A 12,239-nucleotide genomic window follows, 5' to 3' on the forward strand; every position below is an offset into this window, starting at 1 on the left:
TATTTATAAAGTGCAGTTACACTAGCAGCCAGTGGAGGGCAGTGCAATATAATCAAAAATGATTATTCCTGAAAGGCTCTATGTTGGACCTCACAGAAGAGTCTCAACATTGTTATAGTTTTTGGTTTGTTTTACCTGTTGTCTGTTAACGTGTGTAATGGTCGTTTGTAACTAATTTTGATGGAATGTTGTATTAGAACTGTTCTTAATAGTTGCGTTTGTAGAATACATTATATACATACTATATATATATATATATATATATATATATATATATATATATATATATATATATATATATATATATATATATATATATATATATATACACACATACACACACACATTTTTATAAGAGAATGCATTGTGTATGTATATATATATATATATATATATATATATATATATATATATATATATATATATATATATATATATATAAAATACACAAATGCACACACACACATACACGTTAACATGCTGTGGTCCATTTGTTTTGCCACACTTTTTTTAACTTCCCACATTTTGCTGTGCTGGCTTTTTTATTTGCAATTCCTTGTCTTTCCTGTGGTCGAGACCCACCCTGAATCTTTGCTGTTGCGATTTAATATTTAAGCTATTAAGCTGTCATCAAAATAAGGTCAATGGAACTTGCACTGGCAAATTCCAACAAAACCTTTTCTCAACAAAATGAAGTGAGTAGAATTAGGTGTAACCTACACGCTTCCTTTAGGGAAAGTGAGTGGTTCAGTGGTAGACTGCTCCAGAATGCTGAGAATATTGCCCTAAACGATGTATGCTGTATGCCCTAAAGGATGTGTGCTATATGCCCTAAAGGATGTATGCTCTATGCCCTAAAGGACCCTTTATGCTGACCAACTTGAATCATCACCATCTAAGCCAGGCTTTCACTATTCTACTCTGTGTGGGTTTTTTGTGCTCTTGATTCCTACAGGCTGATATTCTTTTGTTTGTGTACTCTGTTTCATAACTGTCTGCACTTGTAAATGTGTACTGTAGGTTAACCAGTCACGAAACTTTCTCTTGGACCTCACGTGTTCCTCATACGTTCTTGTTGGCTGTGCCGAGAGCGTTTTCTCAGAGCCAAAGCTCTGCGTGGAATGTGAAGGGAATTCTTTGACCATGGAGCCAGACTGTTACACCGTCTAGAAGAGGCGATCACTGCCTCGTGGAAGGTTGCGGAGAAGAAATTAAAAGTTGCGTGGGATTCTTTTAAGAGAGGGATGATGCATCTCCAGCACTGTCCTCCCAGTTTGTGGGCCAGCCCTACATTTGGGTCTGTGTGTTCTCCCGTGCAAGTGGTGGGTTTGGGTCCAGAGCGCTCCATCGCCGTCTCGCCCTCTCACGCCGAGCTGGGTGGAGACTATGCAGCTACGTGTAGGAGTGTATGCGGAGAACATCGTCTCGGCCGGGTTAGCTCCCGCTGCAGAACATGACGTGTGTGGCTTCAGCACTGTAGGTGACATCGCCATGGTGACAAGAAATAACGACATCCGCGCTCCCGCTGGGCGGAGTTTGCACGTGCAGGCCCACCTCTGAGCCCTCGCCATTGGCTGGGTGGATCCTGGGAGCACAGTTGTTTATGCCGGAAGAATTTCATTGTGGCTTTTTTATTATTGTGAATTATTTCTGAGCATTGAGCATGCTTGCTCTTTGACGAGGACTCTGTGTTGGACTAAGATTTGGAGGGGACATGTGGACAGACAGGGTCAGTGTAGCCCCAGACATCCCAAATAACTCTCACCCCCCCATCGCACAAGGGTGGCTGGTACTAAATATTCATGCTTGGTTCACTGTTGTTTTGTAGAATCAAGTCCAACCCATGTGTGTGTGTACGTGTGTGTGTGTGTGCGTGTGCGCGTGTGCGTTTGAGTGTGTGTCCAGATGGGAGCTTCATGGAAGGTTGCGGAGAAGAAATGCAAAGTTGCGTGATTCCTTTAAGAGAGAGACAATCCATCTCCAGATCCTGGGGTCATGTTGTGTGTTTCTGGAGCAGCAAAACCTCGACGCATAAGCATTTCAGCGTTAGGTGCTTCTCTGCATATGAAACTAGTCTCACCTCATCCATGCTGTGTGTGTGTGTGTGTGTGTGTGTGTGTGTGTGTGTGTGTGTGCGTGCATCCCCTGTGACTCTGTCATGATTTTGGCTTCTTGTTTATGTTCTGCAGGTGTGTTTCCTTTAAGACTATCACATTAATGGTGCCTGAGAGCAAATGCAACTGGAAATGGCTGTAAATCTCGCACACATGCACGCGCCCAATCACACGGGGTGGAGAGTTCATGCTGGTGTCATACCACACACCCTGGCGCTGACCTCCTGACCTTCAGTCACAGGGCGGACAAGGTTCCCTTTCCCAGAAAGCTTCTCAGTCACTGAACCCTCCACCAAAACTGCCTTCCGGGCATGAAACTGAACAAGCCTCTCGGGCAGCTGCGTTGGCGAGGTCTGAAGCCGTCTGGAATTTTGTAGCGGCGCGTGAAGAAGTCAGTGCCCTGTACGTGTAAACTCCCCCAGCGAGGCTCAGTTGTGCCACACAAGCGCGCGTGTGTGTGTGTGTAGCCGAGCAGGACCCAATCGTGGACAGCTGTTCAAACTTACTGACCAGGACGTATGAGCTTGCCATACCCGCCATGGTAGGTGTTCTATCACAGAGAAGGTTAGCTGGCTAATGGGTGGATGTGGCATAAAGGCTAAATTGGGAGAAAGACCGCCCCCGTCGGGCTGTAGCTCTGTCTCAGTGTGCAAGCCTTGTCTCGCTGGTTGACCCTGTGGTTTTTGTTTATATAAGGCTACTGCTCTTGGGAAGCCGCAAGGGTTATGAGTGATGAAAGTTTGACGTTAGTCTGGGCCTTAACGCATAACCACCACCTTGTCTCCCACTCCAGGAAGCCCTGACCCCTGACCCCTGCTGCCTGAGCACCGCGCCGACCGGCCTTAGGATGGCTCGGGGAGGGGTCGCCAAGGTCAGTAGGTTGTCGGCGAGGCAATGCATTAGTTTGGCTTCTCTTAAAACCCACTTTTCTCTGTTCTCACTCTTTGAACTGGCCGTTGGTAACCTGGTAGCGAACCTGGACCCAGGCCAGTACACGTTGCTGTTCTGGGGAAAGTGACTGGCGGAAGTGGTTCGGTAACCCACTACACCTATGGCAACTATTCGGTCTGGGCTGCCATTACCTAATGGCTTTGTTGTATTAATGAGAACTATTAATATTAGAACTATTAATAGAACTATTAATGTATTAATAGTTCAGTTAGGGCAAGTAAAAGGAACTAGAATGAGGTTCTACAGTGGACATACAGCTCAGGCTGTGTGCGTACGTGTGTACGTGCGTACGTGCGTGTTTGCTTCTAACAGCTCTGCCTGGTGTCTCATTGCTTCTTCACTCACCTCTTTTGCAGATCCCACATGCTGTAATCGTGCCAGCATGTGGCTGTTCCTGACTCCCCCTCCCAGCTCTCGTGGGTGTGGGACTGAGAATCTCTCCCCATCCCTCCTCTCCTTTGCTCATCCATCTGTTATAAGCATCCTGTCCCGGGTGTTTCTCTCCCCCCCCCCCCCCCCAGCCCGAGCACCACGGCCGTTATAAACACTCCCAGCGCAGGTCGGGGGCAGGCTCAACCCTAGTGAAGTATGCCTGTTGCCTGGCGCCCACTGGAGGGTGCTCTAGAGGCTTAGACCCGGAGTTCTGCCTTTGGGAAGGACAGGGATAAGGACGTCAGCCTGACTGGTTCAGGACATGCGGATATTCGGACCTGTTCTGTTCTCACTATCCTCCGTCTCTCTCTCTCTGGGCTCCCTCACAAAGACAAAGACCTGTCTGCTCATCCAGCTAGCTGGGTGTGATTTCAACAGCTCGTGTAGCCGTATGACTTTTTTCACTTCATGGCATCAATTTAGTATTTGCAAATAGGGAAGACGCGGGTTGATTTGCTTTTGTTTGTTTTAAGTGTTTTAAGCCCATTTTAAGCCCTCAGTCACACACAAGCTATTCTCTGCACATCTGGCAAACGCGACGTGTTACACATATCAGAAGAGCCGTGCTACCAGCTGCTCCAATAAACCCCTCCTCCTGCCTCCGCAGGAACCATGTTGAATGTTCTAAAGCACGCATGAAACCTTGGCAGGCCTTCATGTTGTCATTAGGGGTGTTACCATGCCTTAATTGTTACAGTACTAAAATCTTTCCTGACTGACAGCTTTAAGACCTTTATTCGGGGTGAGCGTAAGGGTGAGAGCGTAAGGGTGAGGGGCACAGGACGTGTCCCTCAGGGGTCTAGACCTCCACGTTAATTTCCTGGTTCTGGTGGCTCCCTGAAATATTGCCGCCTCGCCTCCCCCGCACGCTGGGAGCCGTCCACACTTGAGCTCCACCATAAACGCTCAAGGTGTACATGTGCAGATGTTTGCTTCCAAAAGCAGGTGCTCTGTAGCATGGGGATGACACTGGACACGTCAGTACTCACGTCAGCGCTAATCACACGTCAGTGCTAATAACACAGGAATACTCACGCCAGTGCTAACCACACGTCAGTGCTAATAACACAGGAATACTCACGCCAGTGCTGATCACACGTCAGTGCTAATAACACAGGAATACTCACACCAGTGCTAACCACACGTCAGTGCTAATAACACAGGAATACTCACGCCAGTGCTGATCACACGTCAGTGCTAATAACACATCAGTATTCATATCAGTGCTAACCACACGTCAGTGCTAATAACACAGGAATACTCACGCCAGTGCTAACCACACGTCAGTGCTAATAACACAGGAATACTCACGCCAGTGCTGATCACACGTCAGTGCTAATAACACAGGAATACTCACACCAGTGCTAACCACACGTCAGTGCTAATAACACAGGAATACTCACGCCAGTGCTGATCACACGTCAGTGCTAATAACACATCAGTATTCATATCAGTGCTAACCACACGTCAGTGCTAATAACACAGGAATACTCACGCCAGTGCTAACCACACGTCAGTGCTAATAACACAGGAATACTCACGCCAGTGCTGATCACACGTCAGTGCTAATAACACATCAGTATTCATATCAGTGCTAACCACACGTCAGTGCTAATAACACATCAGTATTCATATCAGTGCTAACCACACGTCAGTGCTAATAACACATCAGTATTCATATCAGTGCTAACCACACGTCAGTGCTAATAACACATCAGTATTCATATCAGTGCTAACCACACGTCAGTGCTAATAACACAGGAATACTCATATCAGTGCTAAACACATGTCAGTACTAATAACACGTCAGTATTTATATCAGTGCTAATCACATGTCAGTGCTAATCACAGGTCAGTGCTAATAACACGTCAGTATTCATATCAGTGCTAACCACACGTCAGTGCTAATAACACAGGAATACTCATATCAGTGCTAACCACACGTCAGTGCTAATAACACAGGAATACTCATATCAGTGCTAAACACATGTCAGTACTAATAACACGTCAGTATTTATATCAGTGCTAATCACATGTCAGTGCTAATCACAGGTCAGTGCTAATAACACGTCAGTATTCATATCAGTGCTAACCACACGTCAGTGCTAATAACATAGGAATACTCATATCAGTGCTAACCACACGTCAGTACTAATAACACGTCAGTATTCATATCAGTGCTAATCACACGTCAGTGCTGATCACGTCAGTGCTAATAACACGTCAGTATTCATATCAGTGCTAACCACACATCAGTGCTAATCACACGTCAGTATTCATATCAGTGCTAACCACACGTCAGTGCTAATAACACGTCAGTATTCATATCAGTGCTAACCACACGTCAGTGCTAATCACACGTCAGAGCCAATCACACAGCAGTACTCACGTCAGAGCCAATCACACAGCAGTACTCACGTCAGTGCTCATCTCAGTAAAACCACAGGTCAATAGTTCCTCTAGTCTTCACTGGAGTGCTGTTAACACCTTGAGGATGCACATTAAATTTACACGCTGTAAGAGTTAACCCCTTACACTTGAAGAAACCCATGCTGCAAAAATTAACCCCTTACACTTGAAGAAACCCATGCTGCAAAAATTAACCCCTTACACTCCCAGAAATCCACACCTCAAGAATTAACCTCTTACACTCCCAGAAACCCACTCTGTAAAAGTTAACTCCTTACACTCCCAGAAACCCATGCAGTAACAGTTAACCCCTTACACTCCCAGAAACCCATGCTATAAGAGTTAAGTCCTTACACTACGCTTTCACTCTTAGAAATAATTTATATGCTTCATTTGTTTTAATCAGACTTTAGTGATGAGCATCGGTTAAAAGAGGTCGGAGCGGGGGGGGGGGGGGGGGTCATTATACAGTCATGATACAGAAAGCATCATGGGAGCTCTTCTAGTTGATCAGTCAGGCAGGTTTGTTATACTTCTGCCATTATTTCTGACTGTGTACTTCATCACACATCACTATTAGTTCCTAACCACACTGCAATGTTCAACAAAAATAACCAAACATTAAAAAAATTTCAAAAAACCCCCAAAATTCTAAAATAGGCATTTTCAACAAAACCGGGGTCACTAGCCCTGTTTGCTAGTCTGTCTGTGTGTAACTGTGGAGTAATGGAGGAGGTCCAGGGTGTGTCACACACACACACAAACACACATGATCTCAAACACACACACTGAGAGCCAACTGACAAGTAAACTTTTCACAGTTCCTGTGCAATTTACTTGCACGTACATTCTTGCATATATGAGTCTCTGTGTGTGTGTGTTTTCTGTGGTCAGTGGGAAGCTATTCAGTTCTTTCAGAGATTCTCTTTAGAGACTGCATTCACAACACTGTGGTGAGTCTGACATGGCTGTAGATCTTTATGTGCGACTAACCTGCACAGCCCATCAGACACATGGCTGTAGATCTTTATGTGCGACTAACCTGCACAGCCCATCAGACACATGGCTGTAGATCTTTATGTGCGACTAACCTGCACAGCCCATCAGACACATGGCTGTAGATCTTTATGTGCGACTAACCTGCACAGCCCATCAGACACATGGCTGTAGATCTTTATGTGCGACTAACCTGCACAGCCCATCAGACACATGGCTGTAGATCTTTATGTGCGACTAACCTGCACAGCCCATCAGACACATGGCTGTAGATCTTTATGTGCGACTAACCTGCACAGCCCATCAGACACATGGCTGACGGCAGTGTCCCTCTCCTGCTCTCTGGAATGTTATGGAGTGATGGGAAAATCAAATCATGAGCTCAGGCCTTTTGGCAACATGCACCTCTTTCCATAGGTATGTGAGGAGGACTCACTCTGCAGAGGGAGGAACCTCTGAACCTCCGACACACCACACTCTCCAAAGCCCTGAACCTCCTCCATTCAGATCTGCTACACACCACCCCTTGCTTCTGCACTTTCACTCCCCGGTTGTGTGGTATTAGGGTGGGGTTATGTGCATGGTTTTAGGGTGGGGTTATGTATGTGATATTAGGGTGGCATTATGTATGTGGTATTAGGGTGGAGTTATGTGTGTGGTATTAGAGTGGGTTATGCGTATGGTATTAGAGTAGGGTTATGCATGCGATATTAATGTGGAGTTATGCGTGTGGTATTAGGTTGGGGTTATGTGTGTGGTATTAGTGTCAGGTTATGCGTGTGGTATTAGGGTGGGGCTATTTCCAAAAGGATATGAGAACAGGGTACCAGGCGAAGGGTTGAATCATCTCAGAAACCGCTAAATTCCTGGGACGTTGTAGAGCCGCCGTGGTGAGGACAACACCAGTGAGTGGCACAGATCAATCAACATGCCACAGTGGACCAGTTAACCTCTGTACTGAATACAGTGTAATGAACACAGTGGACTAGTTAACCTCTGTACTGAATACAGTGTAATGAACACAGTGGACTAGTTAACCTCTGTACTGAATACAGTGTAATGAACACAGTAGACCAGTTAACCTCTGTACTGAATACAGTGTAATGAACACAGTGGACCAGTTAACCTCTGTACTGAATACAGTGTAATGAACACAGCGGACTATTTAACCTCTGTACTGAATACAGTGTAATGAACACAGTGGACCAGTTAACCTCTGTACTGAATACAGTGTAATGAACACAGTGGACTAGTTAACCTCTGTACTGAATACAGTGTAATGAACACAGTGGACTAGTTAACCTCTGTACTGAATACAGTGTAATGAACACAGTAGACCAGTTAACCTCTGTACTGAATACAGTGTAATGAACACAGTGGACCAGTTAACCTCTGTACTGAATACAGTGTAATGAACACAGCGGACTATTTAACCTCTGTACTGAATACAGTGTAATGAACACAGTGGACCAGTTAACCTCTGTACTGAATACAGTGTAATGAACACAGTGGACTAGTTAACCTCTGTACTGAATACAGTGTAATGAACACAGTGGACTAGTTAACCTCTGTACTGAATACAGTGTAATGAACACAGTAGACTAGTTACCCTCTGTACTGAATACAGTGTAATGAACACAGTGGACTAGTTAACCTCTGTACTGAATACAGTGTAATGAACACAGTGGACCAGTTAACCTCTGTACTGAATACAATGTAATGAACACAGTGGACCAGTTAACCTCTGTACTGAATACAGTGTAATGAACACAGTAGACCAGTTAACCTCTGTACTGAATACAGTGGACCAGTTAACGTCTGTACTGAACACAGTGTAATGAACACAGTGTAATGAACACAGTGGACCAGTTAACCTCTGTACTGAACACAGTGTAATGAACACAGTGGACCAGTTAACCTCTGTAATGAACACAGTGGACCAGTTAACCTCTGTACTGAATACAGTGTAATGAACACAGTGGATCAGTTAACGTCTGTAATGAACACAGTGTAATGAACACAGTGGATCAGTTAACGTCTGTAATGAACACAGTGTAATGAACACAGTGGATCAGTTAATGTCTGTAATGAACACAGTGTAATGCACACAGTGGATCAGTTAATCTCTGTACTGAGCACAGGAGTGATGTGGACAGTGTCAGGGATCACCACTGAGTGAACAAGGCTACGTCTGGGCCTGCCAAGCAGATGCATGGCCAAGATGCCAATGTTAATCCCTTGAGGACTGAAAAAACGTTGACTTCTTGGACTAATCCGGGTTCCTGCTGCATAAAGTGGATGGACCGTGGTGTGTAAGCCGCCAAATGCATGAGAGCGCCTCCATGAAACAACTGTGGGCCAAATGCAGGGTGTTGGAGGCATTGTACATGTCTGGGGGAGTGTTTTGCTGACATGATTGCAGACCACTAATACCACTGCATGAGTCTCTGAACTTGTACAGTGAGGAGAAGGAGGCCGAACCTTCATGGATCACAGTGGGGCCACACGCAGGAGTTGGTGACCTCCTTGGATCCTTAAGGCTCCAAAGCTTTAATTAGATTTCACCTCATGCCAATCAAGCTGTTTTTTTGCCAGAAGAAAGCATCCAGTCAGTCTACAAGTGAACATCTGGAAGTCATTAAACATCACTAGAACATGGATGATTGGATGGGTGTTCCGTTGTCACTTTTAGTGTTTTTAGTGAGAATGTGGAGTGTGGGGGTGGGTCTGTGGAATGTGTGGGTGGGTCTGTGGAGTGTGGGGGTGGGTCTGTGAAGTATGGGGGTGGGTCTGTGGACTGTGGGGGTGGGTCTGTGGAGTGTGGTGGTGGGTCTGTGAAGTGTGTGGGTGGGTCTGTGGAGTGTGGGGTTGGGTCTGTGGAGTGTGGGGGTGGGTCTGTGAAGTGTGTGGGTGGGTCTGTGGAGTGTGGGGGTGGGTCTGTGGAATGTGTGGGTGGGTCTGTGGAGTGTGGGGGTGGGACTGACACAAGAATTCGGAAGAAACTGAGACGTTTGTTAGCGTTCCATAATGCACTGCAACAAGTAGCAGGAGGTTTTAGATTAGAGTCAAGCAGGAGGCGAGAGTGGAAGGCTCTTCGAGCTGGGCCGCGGTCCAAGCAAGCCTTCAGATCCACACTGAAACGGTTACCATAGAACCGGACTTTCGCTGTGCCGTACGTTTGGGTCTGTTCAGCGATTTCAACCCCATCAAAGATCTGTGAGATGAACAGAGAGAAGAGCCCACAAACAGGGAAGAAGAACCTGATGGAGCTTTAGGATGGAGGGAACATCTCAGCCTTTATTTATAAGAGAAACTCAGTGCTTGACAACACTGACTCTTCACAAAGTGGTAAAGGCAGGGATGCCCCGTAATGTTTTTGAGAAATGTGAAATAGTACTTATTAAATTTAATTTACTTAAGATTTTTATATATATATATATATATATATGTTGCATTTTTTAAAAATTTGTGTATAAATAAGGATTTATTTACTTTACTATTTACTATTAATTTTTATCTTATTTACATGAATAAGGATTTTTTAAATTAATTTTTAGGGCTAACCTCGGAGGCTATGTTTGTCTTTCCAGTGACAGATGAAGACATTCTCTCTATCTCTCACGTACGTGTCTTTGCTAAGGGTGGCAGTCACTCTGGAGCGTAGGGAGTGTGTGCGGAAGCCCCGGCTGTTCCCAGGCTGTTCCTTCCTCTTCCTCAGTCCTGTCATTCTTCTCGGGAAGGAAGCACGGCTCAGACTTCCTCACCCAGCACATCCCCACACAGGAGTCGCCACCTCTCTCACGTTTCTCTTCCTCTCTTTTTCTATCACACACACTCTCTCTCACAGTCTCTCTCTTTCTCATATATTCTCTCACTCTTACACATACAGACCTCATTCACTCCCACACCATCGTTTTTTTTTCTTCTACATTCTGTCTCTCTCATTGGTTATTTTTCTTTTCCCTTTCTGTCTGTTTCTCTCATACACACACACACTCTCTCTCTCTTTTCTCTCTCTCCCTCTCCTCCGGTCTCCTCCCTCTGTACCTCCTCTCTTGGCTTACTGGCCTCTCTCGCTCCTCACCTCTCTTCTGCAGTGCCCCTGGCACATGCACACACTCGCCACATCAGTGATCGAGGCGCTCCACGCTCGTGTGTGCGATCGAGGCGCTCCACGCTCGTGTGTGTGATCGAGGCGCTCCACGCTCGTGTGTGTGATCGAGGCGCTCCACGCTCGTGTGTGCGATCGAGGCGCTCCACGCTCGTGTGTGCGATCGAGGCGCTCCACGCTCGTCGTGTGCGATCGAGAGAGTCCACGCTCGTCGTGTGCGATCGAGGCGCTCCACGCTCGTCGTGTGCGATCGAGGCGCTCCACGCTCGTCGTGTGCGATCGAGGCGCTCCACGCTCGTGTGGCCTCGTCTGACTGCGTGTTGCGTGTGAGCCAGGCAGCCTCGGAGGTTGGTCAGCGTCCTGGAGGAAGCCCAGCCAGGGAGGACACAGCGAGTCCCCTCCGCCCGCTGCCACGCTCCTCCATCACCGCGCTGCCATGCTGCGACGTCTGACCCTGCTGCTGCTCTCTCTACACGCCTGTGCACTGGGCATGTCCTGGCCGCAGGTGAGCTTGTCCTCCACACATCCACCCTCCCTTCTGCACTGGCTGACCGAGCGGCAGTGTCTAGCCTAACCCTAGTCTCAACCAGAGTCCTGTCCGCTGTGAGGACTGCCGCTTGTAAATCTAGTCTAGAATTGGGCTTAAAACATCACTGTAGCCTACTTGTGGTGCTCTCAGCTCAGTTGGTTTTCTCGGAGCAGGAATTTTCTGGGCTTGTGGGTTTTCTTTGACTTTTTTCGAGATCGTAGGATAAAAGAATGCAGGGAATTCCACTCTAGTTGTGATATTCTTAACATGCTAGAATTTGATACGTTTGTGTTGAGTTTTGAGGCAGGTGGGTTTGACTCAAGTTTTTTGGACACGCTTCTTGTGTTCCATCCTTCCTGGGGTAGGGGGTGGTGAGTGTAGTTTACTCTTCTCTGTGTTCTGTCTATCCTGAGGTTGGGTGTAGTTTACTCTTCTGTGTTCCTGCCTGTGTGGGGTTTTGTTTGTCCTTGGGCGCGTCCATTAGGGTTTAAACCCACAGCCCTCTCATGTCACTCCTGTTAACAGCTGGGTCCTGAAACGGTCCAACCAGCCCTGCTCCCCCCCACCGCCAACACGGGGCAGCCTCCAAAACAGCCTCCTGTGCTTTCATTTTAAAGACATGGTCTACATATCATATGTCTCAGAAACAATGTGAACTCAGCCTGTGTATATAGTCACACTTCATTAGTGTAGAATG

The 12,239-nt window shown here is 46.5% G+C and overlaps 1 protein-coding gene across 22 annotated transcripts in view; it reads left to right on the plus strand.

Moving 5' to 3' along the window:
• The window catches only part of LOC113583445 (thrombospondin type-1 domain-containing protein 4), a 71,751-nt gene that overhangs the window by 44,862 nt on the left and 14,650 nt on the right, over positions 1-12,239 (plus strand). For 15 of the 22 annotated variants that reach the window (XM_081716142.1, XM_081716143.1, XM_081716146.1 and 12 more), the window contains one exon: positions 2,908-2,985. The exons of 5 other annotated variants lie outside the window; for them this stretch is intronic. In XM_081716142.1, coding sequence (XP_081572268.1) covers positions 2,908-2,985 — 78 coding nt within the window. Of the gene's footprint in view, positions 1-2,907; positions 2,986-11,348; positions 11,519-12,239 lie in introns of all 22 variants that reach the window. 2 more of the 22 variants (XM_081716138.1, XM_081716155.1) reach the window with 1 other exon arrangement.

Source organism: Electrophorus electricus, chromosome 6, assembly GCF_041902795.1.
Source record: "Electrophorus electricus isolate QZ-2024a chromosome 6, ASM4190279v1, whole genome shotgun sequence".
Lineage (NCBI taxonomy): Eukaryota > Metazoa > Chordata > Actinopteri > Gymnotiformes > Gymnotidae > Electrophorus > Electrophorus electricus.